General features: G+C 36.5%; 1 protein-coding gene, 1 non-coding gene and 1 pseudogene across 4 annotated transcripts; 1 reads left to right on the forward strand and 2 right to left on the reverse strand.

The window, feature by feature from the left end:
* The first annotated feature begins 2073 nt into the window (after positions 1–2073).
* Positions 2074–2145, forward strand: TRNAC-GCA. Its single transcript has one exon. It is a non-coding gene; the product is annotated as a tRNA-Cys (tRNA).
* A 450-nt stretch (positions 2146–2595) lies between these two features.
* LOC122279804 (probable sucrose-phosphatase 2) lies at positions 2596–6949 on the reverse strand. Of its 3 annotated transcripts, none has more exons than XM_043090641.1 (9): positions 6791–6949; positions 5437–5516; positions 5051–5350; positions 4768–4869; positions 4488–4682; positions 4098–4388; positions 3175–3361; positions 3054–3100; positions 2596–2969 (listed from the first exon to the last, which is right to left on the reverse strand). In XM_043090641.1, exons 2-9 carry the CDS (start codon positions 5494–5496, stop codon positions 2871–2873), a joined length of 1281 nt encoding a protein of 426 aa, XP_042946575.1. In that variant the 5' UTR covers positions 5497–5516; positions 6791–6949; the 3' UTR covers positions 2596–2870. The 3 variants fall into 3 exon arrangements, with proteins under 3 accessions (XP_042946575.1, XP_042946574.1, XP_042946573.1); XM_043090640.1 differs by having other exon boundaries at positions 4119–4388; positions 5437–5520; positions 6791–6946; XM_043090639.1 differs by having other exon boundaries at positions 5437–5520; positions 6791–6942.
* A 5208-nt stretch (positions 6950–12157) lies between these two features.
* Positions 12158–20338, reverse strand: LOC122279488 (annotated as a pseudogene).
* Between the last annotated feature and the right edge of the window lie 299 nt (positions 20339–20637).

The raw sequence follows: 20637 nt of genomic DNA on the forward strand, positions 1-20637 counted from the left end.
TTTTGGATATCTATGCAATCAAATTATAAATTGTATGAATTAATGTGATATATTAGATTGTAAAATTATTTTTATTATACAATAAATTTAATACATTATATAAAGTGATGTCACTATTGTATATTATAATTATAACACTTGAACAGAAGGTTAGATATATATATATATTATGAGAACTTCTATGTATCGTTATTTTTACATATTCTTTATATATTCTACTGATATGATTGATCAAAATAATTATTTTATATTGAAAATAAGAGATATATTCAATCACATTAATGAAATACGTAAAAAAATATATAAAAATAATTATACATAAAATTTTTAATATATTATATATATGTATGTTCTTCTCTTGAAATGGGAAAATAGAGAGATTTGTGAATTTAAAATATAAAAATTAAAACTAAATAGAAAATATTTTTGATTCCTAGCTAAAGTATATATATTTGGACGAGTAGTTCAAGCCTCAAGGTATGATAATATTTTATGCCGCAATTTTCCAGACACTAATTAAATTTTTAAATCAAAACTTGTCAATTTTATTTTTCTAAAGATCAAAACTTGCCAATCACATATACATATATACATATATATATATTTATATGTGCGCGCGCGCGAGAGATAAGATCGATAGAGAAAAATTAATATATTGAAGAAAAAAGAGTCAGCGGTCTGTAATATTTTTTAATTTGGTTTTCATGATCGTGATTAAGACATTACATGATATTTTTAAGCACAATACAACTTGGATACACGTAATTGTTAAGTGTTAAGCCATGTTGAACAGGAAATAAATAATATAATTCATGCATTATTGATAATATATGTATAAAAATCTATTTATTTTCTCCAACTCACTCTCATGATACGTGCCGTTAAAACAATATCGACAGTGACCTCTAACGCCGTCCCTAGATAAATCGAGCGTCGTGTATAGCATGATCTGTGAAAGCATTCTAGATACTACAGAAAGTTTTGCATCTTCAGGGGAAAACGACAACACCCTAGCTTTATGGCTTTTACTGAGAGTTTTTCATTGCTTGTCCAAGTTCCTTGGAATCCGAAATAAGAATGATATGTGTATTTTTTTTTTATGTATTTTTTTATATATTTTATTAATGTGATTGACAATATTATTTTTTAATATAAAATAATTATTTTAACTATTTACATCTGTAGAGTGTACAAATAATATATAAAAACGACTATATATAGTAGAATTAATTTGAAAACATCCAACCCATCAGCTCTGTTGAGCTTGGCTCCTTTCTGTGTTTGTTTATTTTTACATGCTTTTAGCTCATAGCAGTGAAGGGGAAGCATGGAGTCCGGGATTCGTAGTTTACGTACACGATCAAGGTTGCAACCATTCATGCTCGCCAACTTGAGATCTGTAATGACTGTGAATACTGTTTATGTTATTGCAATTGGAACATCAAAGTTTAACTCGAAAACAAAGTAATCAATTCTCATGACATCATGTCACACCGATCGAAGCAACATACATTATTAAAAGCAAAAAAAAAAAAAAAAAAAAAAGACGAAGACAAAAAGAACACACCAAGATCACATCCATAAAACTGGTGAAGCAGATACAAATCCATTACATGTATACGCTTATAAAAGAAGTACCATGGCCAAGCATATACTTGTATTTTAGGATGTGTTTGGTTGTTGAAATCAATTCAATTCATCTGAAACTAATTATTGATAGGATTTATTATTTTTTCATATTCTTATAAAAAAGTTAAACCTATCTCAATCTATTTCATTCATTCAAATACATTTCAATGAGACCTATAAAATATTATTATTCACAGATAAAATCAAATCAACTTAAATTATTTAAAATTACCTCAATATCCAAATGTAGCTTTAATAATTTTTTCTTAGGCAATTATTCATTTATGATACTCTCTCTCTCTGTGGGCTTCACTTTATCTGAAGTTCTGATTAAACATAAAAGACTGAAATGGGTTAATTTGCTCGTAAGTTAGATGTGTTGCTAAATTTCCACTGCTTAAAGTCAAAATTTATAATTTCTTTTCCAAATGCTGTCCCACTACTGGGTCCATAGCTCAGTGGTAGAGCATTTGACTGCAGATCAAGAGGTCACCGGTTCGATCCCGGTTGGGCCCTTTGATAATCTAGTTTTGAAGAAATGAAACGGAAATTTTTGATAATCTATCCATTAAAGAGATGAAGGTACATCATAGACAAGTAAAAGAACGAAAACGGGTGGGAAGAAATTAATCTGAATAGTGAACTCCACTCTTTCGAAGGGCAAAAAATATATGAAAAGAGCCATGGAAACAAACATGAAGAAGCATAGAACAGCTGGCATTTTATGAATACTATGCTCTGCAATGTTGTCGGACGGAGGGAGATAACGCTTTTAAAGTGGCAGTCTGGTTGCAGTTCTAAGAAAGCAGCCAATACTCCGATGTCACCCTTGAAAACCAACGCAACTTTCATCATAGTGGCAGCATCCCCTCATTGGACCAAACATGAAGTCGGAACATAATTTGATCCGGTGACATGCCAGTCTTCAGAGGATTGAAACGATTTCATTTCAATTAACCAGAGAAGTTGAACAATATCAAAGTCATACCATTATCTTCCACTACAAACATTTTGATGCAGATTATGAACCATTAGCTATGAACACGAAGTGATCCATGGTATGGCCATGGACCTTATGATCAGTTTTAACTCAAATTTCTCATAGAATAGGCGTTGATGATGATATGTAATTTATACATGAAATAAAAACAAATATTAAAAATGAATATCTAAAATACATTTATTTGAAAGAAAAGCTTCCATGGCATTCTGGACTGAACTCAATCTGTTGCTGCTGCACTCTAGATGGGCCATGTTGAATGATCCTTAGATGCCGATTCTTCAAACCATGTCTGATGAAGATGCACCCAAGTGCGACCATCTGACACAGTGGTGCCATCCTGAAAATAAGAAAAGGAGATAAGTACAAGCAAACATCAAGCACAAGTTTAGCGGAACGCCCATGCATCAGTCTCATAACTCACCTTTGAACTTAGTATAGCAGTGGACGTGCAACATTTTAGCTCCCCGCCTGCAAAGGTCAGCTAGTCAATTAAGAGCAGAAAATATCAAGAAAGTAACGGAGGAAAAAAATATAGCTCTTACCAGATGACTCCCACTTCTTGAACTTCACAAGCCATGTGTCTGGACTGATCTGTACGGGTAACACCTGATCAACCCAAACCCGGAACCGTTTTCCCCGTTCATCTCCATAATACGATCTCAATGAGTCTATGATTTCACAAAGAGATAGCTCAATGCCAGACGGATGGACAAAAACCCCAGATGAATCCTGACAAAAAGTGCAAAAATATACAAGTAAATAAATACCCGATTATTAAGTATTAACTAACAAGAATAACTGCAAGGGGAACTGCAAGGGGGACAAAAACTAGCATTGGACCCATGACCTGCTTTTAAAAAGTATTCCTATTGAAGCAGGAAACAAACCAGGGAGAAGACCAGTACAAGATTGCCTAATTGGACCTATCAATACGTCCACACCTGTTGTGTTCTCAGGTCACGAAAAATTCTATACACGCACTCAAGAAAATGTAGCAAACCAGGAGGAATGATGGACAAGCTTAAGAGAGTAAGAGTCAAATGCATCATAAATCTGAAATCTAATCTAATAATGTATCCAAATTAATCATATTTTAAGCAAACATAATCTGAAATCTAATTTATTATCTTTTATATTGGGGGCCAAGGAGAAACGAAAATGTTTATCTTTCATCTACATCCAACAGTTCTATCGCAAAAATATAGCTAACAACACTGCAGTAAATGCTAAATATTAGTAGCAAATCAAGTTAGGGAGCGCTGCACCCAAAAAAAAAAAAAAAAAAAAAAATCAATTAACATCAAATGTGGCACATACAAGCATGGAGATACAATCCCCTTGGAAAGACTACATATCACTGACCTATACCAAATAGGGTGGTCTATATTTTTCTTTTGCATCCTAGGTAATAAGGTTCTCTACACTTGAGATCCTAGACGAAAAGGAGAGAGGATGCAAGACATACACAAGCTGCTTTAAGACTTGCCAGATACGGCTCAGAATTCTCAACTTCTGCACGCCTCCATCTCTCATAGAACAAGTAGAATTTTACAACTTCATGTCCAGGATTCACATTCTCCAGCTTGAGGTCCAAAAAGTCCATGACGTCTCTAGGAGATGTGTTCGGGCCCAGGCTAAAATGGCCGATGGCTTGTATGATCCCAGCTGCACACCTCTCTGTTGCATGAATAATCTTAGGGTTATTCTTAGCATTTTCAGCATGCCACTGCAGAAGTTCTTCTTGAGCATTGCTAACCTACGTAATGGACAAATTGTATAATTATACAGCTAGGAAGACAACATCAACTGCATATTGAGACAAGAATCATAATAATGAATCGGGTGAACTACCAACCATGACACCATAAACATCTGGTATGCTGAATAATTCTGCATCATTTCCAGAATCACCACAAACAAGCGTGTTATTGGGTAGTTTTCCCTCGGTCTTAAATTTTTTAAGCAGATATGCAAGAGCTTGTCCTTTGCCAGCACCCTGTGGCAATATATCCAAATCCATTCCTCCACTATGGATAATTTTAACATCCAGCTGGCCAAAAACAAAGCAAGATTACACATATTCACAATATTTACGAAGTAAGAGCAAAGAAATCTACTAAAGAATTAAATCTTACTCCATGCTTTTCAAAACGCTCCAAAAGGGACTTTGTGACAACATGAGCCTTATCTTTATCAACTTTAAAGCTAACCTTGTGCGGTCGTTGCTCTGTATCTGGCTGTGTCACCAAATAAAATTCAACAATTCAGACATTTTAAGCCTGAAAAGTCTTTAACTGACAAATGAATTAAGTTGCCTTGAAAAAAAAATCCTAAATAAAATTATCAAGTTTGATATCACCACCATCTACAAGGGAAAACAATCAACCTATCTGATTACACCGTATCTATGAACAATACCTGAAGTTCTAGTTCACGGAATTTGCTTGATTCCTCTTTGACTATGTTCACATCCCATTTCTGATTTAAGACTTCAACCCAACCTTCATCAGGCACCATTGAGTTGCCATATGTTATCTCAGTTCCAACAGACATTATGGTTATATCTGGAGTTAACATGGGTTTCTCTTTCCTCAACTCTTTGTAAAGAGTAGGTGATCTTCCAGTTGAGAAGACTAGCAGAGAATCATGACGATAATTGGATTCCCACAATGCATTGAATCTGAGCAGAGAAAGGTTCTCAGATTCATGATGGTCAACCTGAGATGGAAGCATTTTCTTGATGAAAACATTGCAGCAAGACAATGAAGTGATGCAATCATAAAGAAAAGAAATAGAAAACCTACCATCGTATGATCAAGATCCGAAACAATCATGAGACGCGCTGAAGTCTTAAGCCGATCCATGATTTTTAACCTGGCTTGACCTGTCATTATGAAACAAGCATATCTAAAAGTCTACAATACCATTTTTATGCAAGTTATCTAAACTCAATAAAAAGTGTATAACCTGCATGATTTATTCGCAAGTGCATACACATGGTGTGCACGAAAATCAGATGAATTTTCATATACTTGTATACATGATTTCAGTCATTGTATTTTTAACTCCTAGGTCATATTTAATAACATTTTACCAGGTAAATGAGTAGAAACTTCTCCATTCCATCCTGCAACAAATATAAAGGACTGGCACAACGGGTAGGCCTTTTAAAACTATAGGTAGAACTAACAAATACAAAAGATTCAAATCCTGTTGTAGATCAATCAAATTCCTTAAAAAATAAAAACCCTCTCAACGATATCACTTAACTCCCACCCCCCCTCCTGCCACAAAAACCAGCCAAAAAAAAAAAAAAAAACTAAGAACAACATATACATGTACACGGGTGCAAATTGAAAGATAGAAGCACTTATTAGAAGTATTCAATAAGTAACCCGTAGCAAGGAGTAGATGGATTAATGTCCTTTTTTCTTCTAAGATACAAAAAAGGTATTGACATTGAGGATAAAATGGTATTCAACACACGACCGTACACGTTTGAGTTCGACTGCGTTCAGCAAAAGTGGACTGTCAAAACAGAAACTCAAGAAAGCACGAGCAACCACACCACGTGGTTTTGCAAAAGAGAGTCATTGCAATATTCATACCAGTAGAGGGGGAAAAAAAACAGATATCAAATTGGAGAAGAAAAGCAAGAGAAAACACTTCTGATTCAACATGCAAACAATAAAAGAGATTATATAAACAAGGAACGATCAAAATATTTCAAACTACAGCAGAAAAAATAAAATATCCCTCATATATGTGAATTTATATTTGATAGAATAAGATGAATCTAATCAATCAATCATCGTATTTTTTCCAAATTGATCGCCGAGAAAAGTAAGTTGCAATGCAAAGCTAATCAAGACACAAACGTAAATGAAGCCGCCCTAAGTAAGGAAAAATCCAGCAATTCAAAGCTTCCAAATCCCGATTTAGTCACGTATTTTCTCGCAGACTAAACAGAACACGTAGAAATGAATGCGAAGCCGGGGAAAGCATCAGAGAAGAAAAAATATAGTAAACTATCACGGAGTATACAAACCGATTCGCTTCGAATTCCGGATCAACAGATAAAATATTGCCAAAAAAATGGACCTGGACAAGTCATCAGAATCGAGAAATGAAACTAAAAACATAAGACAATTTAATTACCAGAAATTTGATCTTGAATCTGGGAAGTAGGAGGAGGGAGGGGTCCCCGAGAGAGAGAGAGAGAGAGAGGGAGCGTAGAGTATGAATGAGTGGCGTGAGGAGTTGATAATGGGGAAGAGAATTGGATGCAAATTCGTTGGCGCTTCTTTTGTGAGTAGGAAAGATCTTTGGGGCCTTAAAAATAAAGAAAATTAAAACTAATAAAAAAATAGAGAGAGACACTTGTGAGGTAGTGATTGGAAGAGGTTCTCGTAATATTCGTGAAAATTTATAAAAGTAAGAAAATAAAGTAGTATCACTTGGCATATGCCTTCCATACCCAATATTCGATTATATATTTTTTCCACTTTGCCATGAATTTTTGGAGAAAGAAATATCCTGACGTAGCCAATTTCATGAAGTTGATTAACCTAGTCGGTTCGTTTTGTTCAGTCTTGGAGAAACCAGTGCTCTATAGTATACTTTACTTCACAACTGTACAGGATTATAGACGTAGCAATAAAGCTGATATGTGGGTTTATGATAGGGTGTGCAACAAGCGACGTCGGGTTACTCTCCGAGTGCCTACGTTGGATAGGGATAAGCGCAAGACTCGAGTGTCTACCTGCGTCAATTTTTTCCTCTTCTACTCTAATTGATAGATAATCTTGGACCGGATATGAACCATCCAACTATCCAAGCCAAACACCCACAAACCACCCCCCCACCCACCGTCTTCTCCCTGTTCCAAGAACCTCCGATTGTTTTTTTTTTTTCTTTTCTATTTTTAACATCTAAGGTGTTGTTTGGAAAGTTAAATAGATGAGATGTCATCATTTTATCGTCAAATATTATTCAAATATAAAATAATTTTTAATTTAAAATATCAAATTTTTATCAAATTATTACTTAATTATTACAAATTTTTAAACAAAATATAAAAAATAATATAATTTTTTCAAATTTTAGAACAAAAAATAATATTCATAAAATCATTTAACTTTATAAATTTTTATTCAATATTTTCTCTATCATTTCTTAAAACTTAAAAAAATGCAAATTATTTAGTTACTATTCACATAATTATCGTATCATCTTATTATCTAAACATGTCCTAAATTATAATATAATCTCTCTCTCTCTCACTCATATAATGATCAAAAGATTATGAGTGTGAAAGCTTCATGCGCCGTCACAATTTTGTTGGACTTATAACTACGTATCGACATGTTATTAACCCATAATCAAAGAAGAATGATGTTGGAATTTTCATCACACCCTATAATATTGGATTGCATATCATTTCATGGAAGTTGCTTTGGAGCACTAAGAGCATTGGCATTGACTTCATCAAAAGCCAATACAAATGCATAAAATGATGAAAAAGTGTAAAAAGCCACTGCATTGGATTCATCAAACCGTAAATGACAAGTTTTGACCTACAGTAAATTTATACTTTCCTTCAAATATGAAGGACTACTGCAGACTCATCTTCCTATTATTTTACTCGATTTTAATTCTCATTACCGAACAGCTTTCCCACTTTCCCTCTTCATTTTCCTCCCCGCGTTTTCTCTCCCCCTCTCTCTTTTTCATTTCTCGCACGAAACAGCACACGGATATCATCAATCCACCGAAACAGCACTTGGATTCTTCACAAGAATCACTCTGATCTGGACCGATTTTCAGACGAGCTTCTTCTCCAAGGCTAGCCGTAAGTTTTCTCTTCCCCTTTCTCTCTTTCTCTCGTTTTCAAGCTATTTATCCTTCTTCGTTCCTTCGATTCTTGGAGCAAGTTCATCTTGGGTTTTGTATAGTGCAAGGACCGGACAGATTCGTGCGTTGAAGTTCATCTTCAGGTTCGTTGGATTTGTTTTTCGATCAACCCTAGTTTGCTTTCATCTTACTGATTTACGGTGAGCCCCGATTGGGGCTTTTGCTCTCTGTTCTTGGACTACTTTGAAAAATAATTTCATACCTGAAAAAAATCACTTAATAATAGGTTTTTTCCCGAGAGATTATGATTTGAGTTGTTTGAATTGGGTTATCCTTCTCTAGGATTATGTAGCACAAAAGAATTTCTTACAAATATGAAATGCATAAAGATAAAGTTGAGTGTCATTCTATGGCTACGAGCATGGCAGATATCTCTCTGTTAACCCTTATGGTCAGATATCTCTCTGAATTGGGTTATCCTTCAACCCTAGCTTCATTTATTTATATAGTTTTATGGTCAGCCCCAATTGGGGCTTGTGCTCTCGGTTTTGATAGGGAAAAATTTATAAAACTGATTATACAGATACTGAGTTTGGCTTAATTTTTTTCCTGATATTTTTGCTGATTTTCTTAGGTGCCTCCAGTCCTGCCTTCGGCTCAAGCTACTACACTGATTCTGGGCAGCCACTATGAATGGAAAATTTTTTTGGCAATTCATTATGCTGTTGTTTGGAATATTTTGTGGAAAGGCAAATCTGAATGGTAGTTTCTATTAGCTATATGTTTGTGGGAGGAAAATCTGTTTATTAGCCATAATCTATGGATCTGTCTTTGTGGTTAGAAAATTTGGAAGTGTAGCTTATATTTTGGAAGTGTTTGGTGGTGATTCTAATTTGTTTAGTATAATGTATTTTGGAATTGTTTGTGGTTAAAGGCTGTGTGAATCCGAGTGAATTTGTTAAAGTGTTTGTGGATATGAAAATTATGTGAAGTTGCTTGTATTTTGGAGGTTGTTTGTGGGATATTTTGGAAGTGAATTGTGGTTAGAAGCTGTTTGTATTGAGAAACTGTGTATTTGGATCTGTTTATGGATGGGAAAATCTGAAGCATAGTTGTTTATTGTGTCATTTATTCATTGTGAATTAGTGTCATTGTTATGTGGTGTCATTGATGACTTGAGGCTGAATTTCAATGAAAAATCTCAAGATGTGTCTTTCTAAATGAACTCTGGCAGATTTTATTTATACAATTCTATTTGGATACATAAATAAACTACACTTCGTTAAATATCCATGACCAGCAGTAGTACATTATACTGCAGTATAAACAGGATATTTTTTTACTCACTTCTTTTGCATTGCATTGCACCAATTTTGGGATATATTAACATATTTGTGTAGTTTATTCACATGGTGGAGTAATTTGAGATCAAATTATTAATGTACATATAGTTAGTTTAATTGTAAAATATGAAAAAAAAAAATTATATTATTATTAAAATAATAATGTTATATTATTATTTTGATGAATCCAATGGCTAATCCAATGTGAGATTATGGATAGGAATATTTTAGATTTATGGAAAACTTGTACTTTTCATCAAATTTTGAAGATGGCTTTGATGAAGCCAATGCCAATGCTCTAATAGTGGGCTAGCTAAAGTTAAATTTTAGCAAAAAAATAATTAATGTGTCAAATAAAGTGTAGTAGTGGGCTCAATAAATGAACAGTATTTTTAATTTCAGATCATATAGCTGGCTAAATTTGTTGAGCTGAAAGGACTAACTAAATATTATTTTTAGACTAAAAAATGGTATTCTCAAATGCTAATACTAAAATTTGGTTTGATTCTTCTATACTTGGATGATACGATTTTATTTTCTTTTACCACTTCTTTGTTTGTTATTGGGTAAGATATCGGTGTTTTTTTTTATAAGCGGGCTGCAATTTTTTTTCTTTCTGTAGGCTGCAATTTTTTTTTTGATTCGGTGCGATTTTGTTTGCAATTTATTTATTGGTATTTTCCCTATCAAACATCATTTGATTTTGCCTCTTTCTAATTTGAAAGTTAAAAATTAATATTTTAATAGAATTGTAAAAGATTTGTTGAATCTATTATTTGGTGCAGTAAAAAATGGTTAGTTAAAATTTTAAAAAATGAATTTTCTAGTCAAATTTTAGTCAAAATTTATTGAGGTCACTACTAGTACTCTTTGACCACAGTTCCATAGTTTAATGGTCGGATTATAAGAAAATCACCTATTTTGAACTCCTCTTCTTGCGTCAAAGACTTCATATTAATTCATTAGCTTAGTTGCCTTTTTTTCTACATTTTCCACGTTACATTTTCTCTAACGAAAATGTTGTTAGGACACCCACTCCTCACACATTCTGAATTTAACTTAACGTGATCAAGGAATTGAAAAGAAAAGAAAAAACTAAGGATAAATGCAAAGAAAAAAAGAAAAGTACTTTTATATAAATGCAAGGATGATCCAATGAGAGATGTCTCGATCTTACCTCTAATGATAGGCTCCAATCCCCTTTCAAATAAAATAAAAACCCGCTTTCGCTGAAAACGAATTCTGTTATTTGTTTCGTCTAATTGAGGAACAATGGAGTGGAATCACAACGCACTCAAGACAGACGTAACAAAACCATCAACAGCTATAAACCTCTCTCACACCTGAAGGAGAAAAACCCAGAAAAATGTTGCCCTCTCGCTCACTTTCTATGCCTGAATTTGTATTTTCTTCTTTACCAGGAAACCACCGTTCCCATCTTTTCAATCACCATAGTGCCACAAAGTTGAATCCTATAAGAGCCACAACTCCAAACCACAAATTCAAGTTCTTCGTTACTCATAAAGCCGTTGGTTTCCGTGGTTCCAAGGGCTGCGACTTCAATTCGGGGTTTAACAAGTTTCAATTTTTGTGACGGGTGTTATGCTACGCAATTGAGTAATCATAACCAAAAGTAAAAAACACAAGGTCTTCTCTCTTAAACTTGCTAAAACATTAGCTCGCGATGATTACCAGCTCAGCAGCATGAATTTATATTTTTATGGTACCATACAGTTGGGCACTTCCAGACCCAGAAATTCAGAAAGAAGATTTCTCTCTGTCGGTGCCTTGAGAATTCCGAATTCCAACAGTGGTTGTTGGATACAATGGAAAGTGAAATAAGAGGAGAGTTTTAGAAAAAAGTTGAATAAAATATTATTAAAAAATTATTTTTAATATAATTATTATTTTGAGATTTGAAAAAATTAAATTGAAATTTAAAAATGTTAAATTGTTTATTATATTTTATGTGAGAATTTAAAAAAATTATAATGATAAAATGATATAAGATAATTTTTCAATCCAAACCTCCTATAAGATATTAGCGGGACTTCAGAGTTTGCGTGGTGAATTTGATCAGTCAGAAATTTGTATTGGGATGAAAAACAGCGTTGGGTATAAAGCGAGAGAGAGAGAGACGTGGGCGAGAACTGGTTAGGGAGAACTCTTATGATGCAATCGTTATTGGGTCTGGGATTGGAGAAGTATGTCATTCCTGGTTGCCCGGTGGTGGGAGCTCTGGATATTACATGAGGGATGGGTATACCGCGTATACATCTGATGTTGGGTCCTTGGTTTCTGTCTGCATATCAAGTTTTTCCTTGCTGCATTTTGCCCCCAGTTTTGTGCACTGGATTTTAAAATTCATTGCTAAATCCATTTGATAAATAATAGTTATGGTTATACAAATCTAGTGTTTGCACGTAAGTTGTAGTCAATTAGAATTAACACAAAACTATTGCTTCAAAATCAAGACCGCATGTTAACATGAGCTTGAGATTTTCTGAGGACATCTTTGGGGACACTGCATACAAATGAAATTGACTTGGAAGCCTACGGGAACGTGTAGCATCTCTTTAATCTCGTCTATAGGAGATGAGTCTTCTCATCTATCAATCTCGCTAGCATTTCATGAACTCACATTGACATTCCAGTCTTTGCAAGAAGCTGTCCAGATCGATGCTCCTTTGCAGATCCAACCTTTTAAGCTCCAGATTGGAGATTCATCCTCCGCAAAGGAAGGTATGCCAGCAGACGGTAACCAAAAACCATAGCTACCAGGGCACTGACCTCTATAATACCATTGTCTATTCTCATCCCATTTATGGTGGGCGTGATGTGTTCATACTGCACCTTGAGAAGCAGCTTGAACGTGTGGTAGTTGAAAGACAGATAGCGGATATTCCAATATATGAATATTGGAACTTTCTGCAACATTGTAGACAATGTATTGTTATTTTCTGCTTTCGGATTTATCTAGCAGCTTTCCAAAATAAATTTTTGCAGACAATCCTCAACTATAGTATTTATGGTGAGATAAATGCAGATATTGACTTTCAAGTCTGCTTACTTTCGTTAATACCAATAAAAAGAAAGAGTTTGCATGCTTACCTGACAAAGAACCCACCAGCTAGCATGAAGGTCATCATAGTTACAGAAGCCAGGGTGGTTGCCCTCTTTTAAGTCCATCAATGTAGCCCCTGTAGCTAGTCCTAATCCCCGTTTAGCAGTTATGTCATTTAATTATATATGGTATATTTGTTTACGATGTCATCTTACTCAGTTCTACAGGAGGCAAACCTGAGCTGCCACAACGCAGAGGATGACTGTAAGCAGGCTTAGGAAAAAGGGACCAGCGCTGAGTCTCAAGCCTGCCATGAAATAGACAAGAAGAAGGAATAATACTGGTAGTACAAGGTCAAGCGGAACGTGGCTTGTAGTTCTAGCCACAAAATATGCACTTAGTCTGTACATGTCAGCCGCTCTTTCTTTACTCAACATGGCTCTTTCTTGAGGAAATGTGAAGATCGCTGTGAAGACAGGAAAGAATCCCCAGAAGATATTGATGAAGAAAAGCAATCCTGCCTGCAATGGAAGTGTTGCGCCTCTGGCTTGTTCAAAAATCACACAAGACGATAGAGAAACAATAATTAAGTGGTTCGGTAACTTGCCTACGTCCACTGAAACGAAAACTCAGTATTTTCAATATGTTTATACAAAATTACAAACACTCATAAACAAGCTCTCTATCTCTCAAATGTCCTCTGTTCTGGATTTCTCCAGAACCTATATTTCACCTCAGCCCTCTGCTTTGATCTCTCACTACAGTGAGAATAATTTTAATCTTCAGCAAATGACCTCATTTTATAGGAGAAGCCATGGGGGACAAAACACCCACACTTCTTGACCAAGATGAGGCTATTTTCAGTGCAGCCATTTTGGTCAATATTTGCTGCCAGATACTTTCGGTGGATGGGTGGGTGGCTGCAAGTTCAAATGACATTTCACACTTGGGGAGTTTTCAACAATCACCCCCTCTACCCAAGTGTGCCATACTAGGATGCTACAAACTGTTGCATCCTTCAAATGATTGCACTCCTTCATTGGAATGCTTGTTAGCCATGAGAGATTTCCGCTATCAAATGCATTTGCAGGTACATCTTCAAATGGATGTCCAAATGCTTCTTTAAATGCATCTTCAAATGCATTAGCATCGTCTATATCCACAGAGCTTGCAAGGAATTTTATTCATAGGAGATTTACAAGTGCTTTATTGCACAATCCCAACTCTTTAGGATTCTTCTTTCACTCGAGTCCATGAGTCAGCACTCATGTACACCTTGAGTAAATTGAGGATCGAGCCACAGCCAAGCGAACAATCTACCTGGTGCCTTTACAGCTTTCAAAACCAGGCTCCATAATCCTACAATCACACCAATCTCCAACTTGGAGACTGGTTCTTAACATGCTAGCTTCTATCTCCAGCATGGCCCCTTATCATTTTTGCAATTTTACATCTCATGTCTTCAAGTTAGAAGACTAACTAAAGTGATGCATAACTTTAGTTCATCACGTACAGTGCCCTTAAACACAGCTATATATAGGGCAACACATCTCCCACTGCACTGGGAATCAATGATCTCGCATGGACCTTGACACATATCAGAGAACCTGTTGCTGAGGTCTCCATCTTTGATCTGACTGACTCATCATCTTGCTACTATCTTCAGTCGATGTGCCCATCTTGTGTGCAATCTCTGCTAATTTTGATTTTCATAATCTCCATTCTTGCAAGATTTTTCTTCATACCATAGTTCACTACCTTCATTCAATAGGATATAGTTTAAGGTAGTAAACACCATGGAGGTCTAATCGTCTTGACAATTATGTGATCATCAACTTTAGGTGTAGACATCCCTGGAACATTTGATGTTCTATTCCCATCTCTCATACCTTTGCTTCATGTCGTGGTCTAGGGAGATTTCTTCAGGTTTAGATGAGGAAAAGTAAAACTAAGTTCCTTTTACTTCCTCATCTAATTCACATGACCATTATCATGAGCCAAGACTAATGAATCATTCGTGACCTTCCACTCCTTTTTGAGAAAACACTACTGAATGACTGCTGTCTTCAAGCTCTCTTTAACAGAATTGTGTACTGCAAGAAATACGACGTCATGTATTTCTTTAGTCACTATATTCACAACATCATTCTCAGTTTTTTCCTGATTTTAGCAGTCGGTTGTGGCATGTCTTGCCACAATTTCTAGCAAGTCACATGTTGTCCAGATCTTGACTTGCCTCTGCTCTTATTCATGGACTTTGACTAATCTAAGCTTTTGCCCTGATTATCAACATTCAAGACCAACAAACTCGAGATCTTGCCAGAATCTCTTCTGCGCACCTTCTCATCTAGGATAAGATTTCTTACATTAAGAAACTTCAATTTCGACTTCTTTGCAGAATCACTCGTAGCCATTCTCATGACCTCCCAACTTTTTGACCACAACGCCAAATACTATTGGGCAACAAAAGTACCTTTTGCCTTTTTGAAGTCGAACAATTTCTTCATCTGTACTTTGTTATTTACAATTGGCTTTTAAAAAAAAACCACAATGAGATCCGTTGCTGTTCTTAATAACATTATACTCCATGAGTTGTATGACTTCCAAAATCTGTTGATATAACAAGTTAATCAGTATCGTTCAATGATTTGAAGTTTGCTCCTTAAACTTCACGATCCCAACTAGCTTAAATCAAGCCCAAAAGAACTGAGTTCATCACAACTTCAACTGGCTGCGATCAAGCCCAAAACAAATGAGTTTGTCATGACTCCAACTGGTTGCGATCAAGCCAAAAACAAATGAGTCCGTCACGACTCCAACTGGCTACAATCAAGCCAAAAACAAATGAGTCTTGCATGACTCCAAACTGGCTAAGATCAAGCCCAAAACTGATATGAAGTATGAACGGTCCATATCATTAGTACTGATGGCAAATCTCAACATTCCCACCATACGGATGAATCCAGAATGATCCAAATAGTTTGTCAGCACTATTTGATCATCGCAATTGGACTGCAAATGGCTTTGATTAAGCCCACAACTGATCTGAAATTTGAACGCTCCAGATCAAAAGTACCGATGGTGAATCTCAAAATTCCCACCATACGGATGAGTCCGGAATGATCCAAATAGTTTGTCAGCACTATTTGATCATCGCAATTGAACTCCAACTGGCGTAGATCAAGCCCAAAATGATCTACAACTCTGAATAGTTCAGATCGAAGGTACCAATGGCTAATCTCAACATTCCCACCTTACAGATGAGTCTGGAATGGTCCAAATAGTTTGTCAGCACTATTTGATCATCGCAATTGAACTCCAACTGGCATAGATCAAGCCTACAATGATCTGCAACTCTGAACAGTTTAGATCGAAGGCACCAATGGCGAATTTCAACATTCCCACCGTACTGATGAGTCTGGAATGATCCAAATAGTTTGTCAGCACTATTTGATCATCGCAATTAAACTCTAACTGGCTTAGATTAAGCCCAAAATGATCTGCAACTCTGAATAGTTCAGATCGAAGGTACCGATGGTGAATCTCAACATTCCCACCAAACCAATGAGTCCGGAATGATCCAAATAGTTTGTCAGTACTATTTGATCATCGCAATTGAACTCCAACTGGCATAGATCTAGCCCAAAATGATATGCAACTCGTGGACGGTTCAGATCGAAAGTACCGATGGTGAATCTCAACATTCCCACCGTACGAATGAGTCTGAAATGATCCAAATAGTTTGACAACACTATTTGATCATCGCAATTGGACCTCGAATGGCTTAGATCTATCCCAAAATGATCTGCAACTTATGAATGGTTCAAATTGAAAGTACTGATGGTGAATCTCAACATTCCCACCATACAAATGAGTCCGGAATGATCCAAATAGTTTGATAACACTATTTGATCATCGCAATTGGACCCCGAATGGCTTAGATCTAGCCCAAAATGATCTGCAACTTATGGATGATTCAGATCGAAAGTACCGATGGCGAATCTCAACATTTCCATCATACAGATGAGTTTGGAATGATCTAAATAGTTGGAAAGGACTATTTGATCATTGAAATCGGACTTCGAATGGTTTAGATCTAGCCCAAAAATGATATGAAAATAGACAGTCCAGATCATCTGGCACGTGGCGTACACGCGCTGCAGTAGGGCCTCTGAGGTCTGGTGCGTGACTTACACATGCCAGAGTGCTCCTAGGGTGTGTGGGGGCGGGTGAGAAAGTGCCTCTCACACGTCTTCAACCCTAGGATGCGCGTGAGGGCGCGTGTCCCTCATGCGTCTTCTTCCTCTCGCCGCGAGTGGGGCGTGTGGGCGCGTGTCCCCACTCCTCTTCTTCCTCTAGTGCGACTGAGGCGTGTCTGTGCACTCTTCGACTTCTAAGGGCGCGTACGGGCTCCTCCAGCATCCATTTTTGATGCCGTTTGCAACAACAAATTCGTCTTGATGCGAGGAACATCATTGTGTGGCCAAAAGTTGATTTCAATCAACTTGATTTTTCTAGACAACACGAAACCAAAGCTCTAATACTAATTTTTGCGCCTCTGGCCTGTCCAAAAATCACACAATATGATAGAGAGCCAATAATTAAGTGGTTCGGCAACTTGCCTACGTCCACTGAAGCAGAAACTCAGTATTTTCAATATGTTTGTACAAAATTACAAATACTCATAAACAGGCTCTCTATCCCTCAAATGCCATATGTTCTGGGTTTCTCCAGAACTTGTATTTCGCCTCAGCCCTATGCTTTGATCTCTCACCGCAGTGAGGATGATTTTATTCTTCAGCAAATGACCTCCTTTTATAGGAGAAGCCATGGGGGACAAAACACCCACACTTCTTGACCAAGCAGAGGCTTCTTTCGGTGCAGCCATTTTGGTCAATATTTGCTGCCAGAGACTTTCGGTGGATGGGTGGGTGGCTGCAAGTTCAAATGACATTTCACACTTGGGGGGTTTCCAACAGGAAGTTGGCTAAGTTCTATGTTGGGCTATATATTTCCAATATATGCAGAAGAGAAAAACATAAAGTTAATGCTTTTGTGAGGATGCTTATATTGAAAAGAGTTTACATTTTAAGAAGCTTCTTTTGACCGGGCCTATTAGGATAATGCCATTGAATTTCCTATGAAATGGAAAGTCTTTTTTTTTTTTTTTTTTTTTTTTTTTTTTTTTTTTTTTTAAATCTCTATGAAATGGAAAGTTATGACCAGATCTATAGTCCAGTTTGCGTATAACTTCTTTAGAAAAAAAAGAGAATTAAAAAGCATAGCTTTTTGCTTGGTGCGTTCCTTTCTCTGTTTCTATTACTGTCTAATATGTTTGATCATCATCTCTTTCAGTTTTTCTTCATGTGACAATAAAAAAATCACATAATTAGACAATACAGAGATGAAGAAATATTAATAACAGAAGAGAAGCGGTGCCTTTCTAAGAACCAATGGCTATATTGATGGTATTGGAGAGGAATTGTGAATCTAGAAAGAAAACAATCGAGAGAAAGGTTGCTGAAGCAGAAACTTTTTGCGATATTGAATTCATTGTACTATTCTTTTACAAGCTATTGCAGCTTTATACAAAAAAGGAAAAGGGAATCTTAACAAACTAAAGGAAGAAAAAGAATTTTGTATAGCTGCGTAACAAATTTTAAAATTGCATAAAGGTACATGACAAAACAACAAAAGGATGGTCCTTATGGTAAATGAACAGAGGAACCACAACATGTATTTTGCACATTGGATGCAGAGTGAACCTGCATATCAGGATCCTTGAATTGTCCACGATCAACATGTGCTTCATGATCTAAGCCTTGACTGTTAGGCTGTGTATGCTGCTCTAATAAACTTCAGGGGAAAATGGTAGATGATTGAGTTGGTAAAAACATGCATGGAGTATATAAGGAGTGGACTAGTGTGAGAAAATGCGGACTGGAAAATATTTTATGATCAGTTGTCCATATTATTGCTCTTTTTGTACACATAAAACCTTTTTTATCAGTAGGAGTAGTGAGTCATTGACTTCGACTGATCTTTTTGGTGGAAAACAGGGGAGGTTTTTTTTGGTACCATTGAGGTCACTCAATGTGTAGAATTTGGTAACGAATTGGTTTACCTGTTCTTGCACACCTTTGGGGCTATTGCTATCAGACTGCCACCATAGTAATCCCAAGATAAATGCTATAGAGAGAACTTGGGTGATTCTCAACCAGCTAAAATACTCATGCTGCCGTTCTTTGATTCCTCTCCAGAACAATATGGAATATTGTTCCCACTAGCTTGCCCCCCATTGTCGCTTTGGATAAGAAACATTCAATTTGACTTCTTCTTCAAGCGGGATAGGAATCATAAGTTTCTTCTTTTCATTTTCTGTTACTCGTGTCTCGTAGGCCTTCACCATATACTGCTTTTTAAATAAGAGAGTCATTAGGAAGAACCATAGCATTTGATGTTTCCAGGGATCAACAGGTCTGGTGGCACCTGCTCTTAGGACAACAATCACGATTAATCATACAAGGTAAAACATGCCTATCACGTAAACGTCCCAATCTTATTGTCGTTATAGTGCATCAGATCCTTTTTTTGAATGTACAATGAATAGAATTCTATGCTTTTATGTTGCTAGTGCTGTAACTGAAATACTTATTTTACCTTGTGCACAATAGCAGGAGATGGTTTCCCGTTCTGTATTTCATTGTCTGAGTTCCCCATCTGCACTTTGTCCTCTAATTTTGATGGTAAGGATACATCATGAAGGTTTCTGTTTGCTAGGTCTAGCAAGAACTCTGCTGGATTCATGGCGATCATGGGAGAACATCCTATGGATGAGAAATACACCATTGCTTCTGATGCTTTTCCGAAGTAGAGCATGCTCCCTTTCCCAAGAAGGATTAACTTGTCAAATTTGTGGAAGAGTCTGCTTGACGGTTGGTGAATCGTTGTTAACATTGTTTTACCGTCCTGCTACAAATTTGCAACAAGTTTATTAAATGCAATATTTCATGTACTTTTTGGGATCATTTTGCTCCATTTCTTTCTTATCATCACACTAGTCTGTCAAAGTACACTATTCCATTTCAGGAGGCAGGGTCTGTGCATCAGCTGTTACACTGTAATGACTCCAATACTATTCAAATCATATATATTGATATTGGACAAAGAGAGTAAAAGTGGAATCTCATTCCATAAACGAAAATTAAAGAAAAAGAAGAAGAAAAAGAGGAAAATGGAGGCAAATGAATGCTCCTGTCTGAAGTTTCCTTATGTTAAGTACCTTTGCAATGTCATGTAACATTTGGTCAATCCTTAAAGTAGTGGTAGAATCCAGACCGGAGGTCGGTTCATCAAGAAACAAAAGGGAATACTAACTCTTTTCCTTTCACCACTTGAGAAAAAGTTTCCTTTTACGTTACATGCATGCTCTGCTAGGGTTCCCATCCGTGCGGCGCATTCTCTTCGTGGGCAGTGATGAACGGCCCTCCGGTTGCCTCTGTTATCAGCGGGCAGGATCAGAAGAAGACGGCAGGGCCCGCTCTGGTGGGGCTGGAGAGATCTACCGGCAAAGTTGAGGTGCGTGAGCGCAGGACTTTCGTGGAGGCCCTGTAGCGGCCGATCCCTCCTCCAAAGTTCAAAATTCCTATTCGAAGGCTTGAGGTGATTAATGGGGATCTTGGTTTTGTGATACTGAGATGGAGCGGGCTGTTGAGGATCTAAAGTTCACGTTGGTTTTGAAGTTC

This window comes from Carya illinoinensis, chromosome 10, assembly GCF_018687715.1.
Source record: "Carya illinoinensis cultivar Pawnee chromosome 10, C.illinoinensisPawnee_v1, whole genome shotgun sequence".
Classification (NCBI taxonomy): domain Eukaryota; kingdom Viridiplantae; phylum Streptophyta; class Magnoliopsida; order Fagales; family Juglandaceae; genus Carya; species Carya illinoinensis.

Bases quoted from the DNA above. Each gene is read 5' to 3' on its own strand.
- LOC122279804 (XM_043090641.1), bottom strand. From the start codon at position 5,496: ATGGATCGGCTTAAGACTTCAGCGCGTCTCATGATTGTTTCGGATCTT. The intron at 3,362-4,097 runs GTATGTCTTGCA...ACTTTTTGTCAG, and splicing joins CAAGTCTTAAAGCAGCTTGT to GATTCATCTGGGGTTTTTGT. The intron at 3,101-3,174 runs GTAAGAGCTATA...TGACCTTTGCAG, and splicing joins CAAGAAGTGGGAGTCATCTG to GCGGGGAGCTAAAATGTTGC.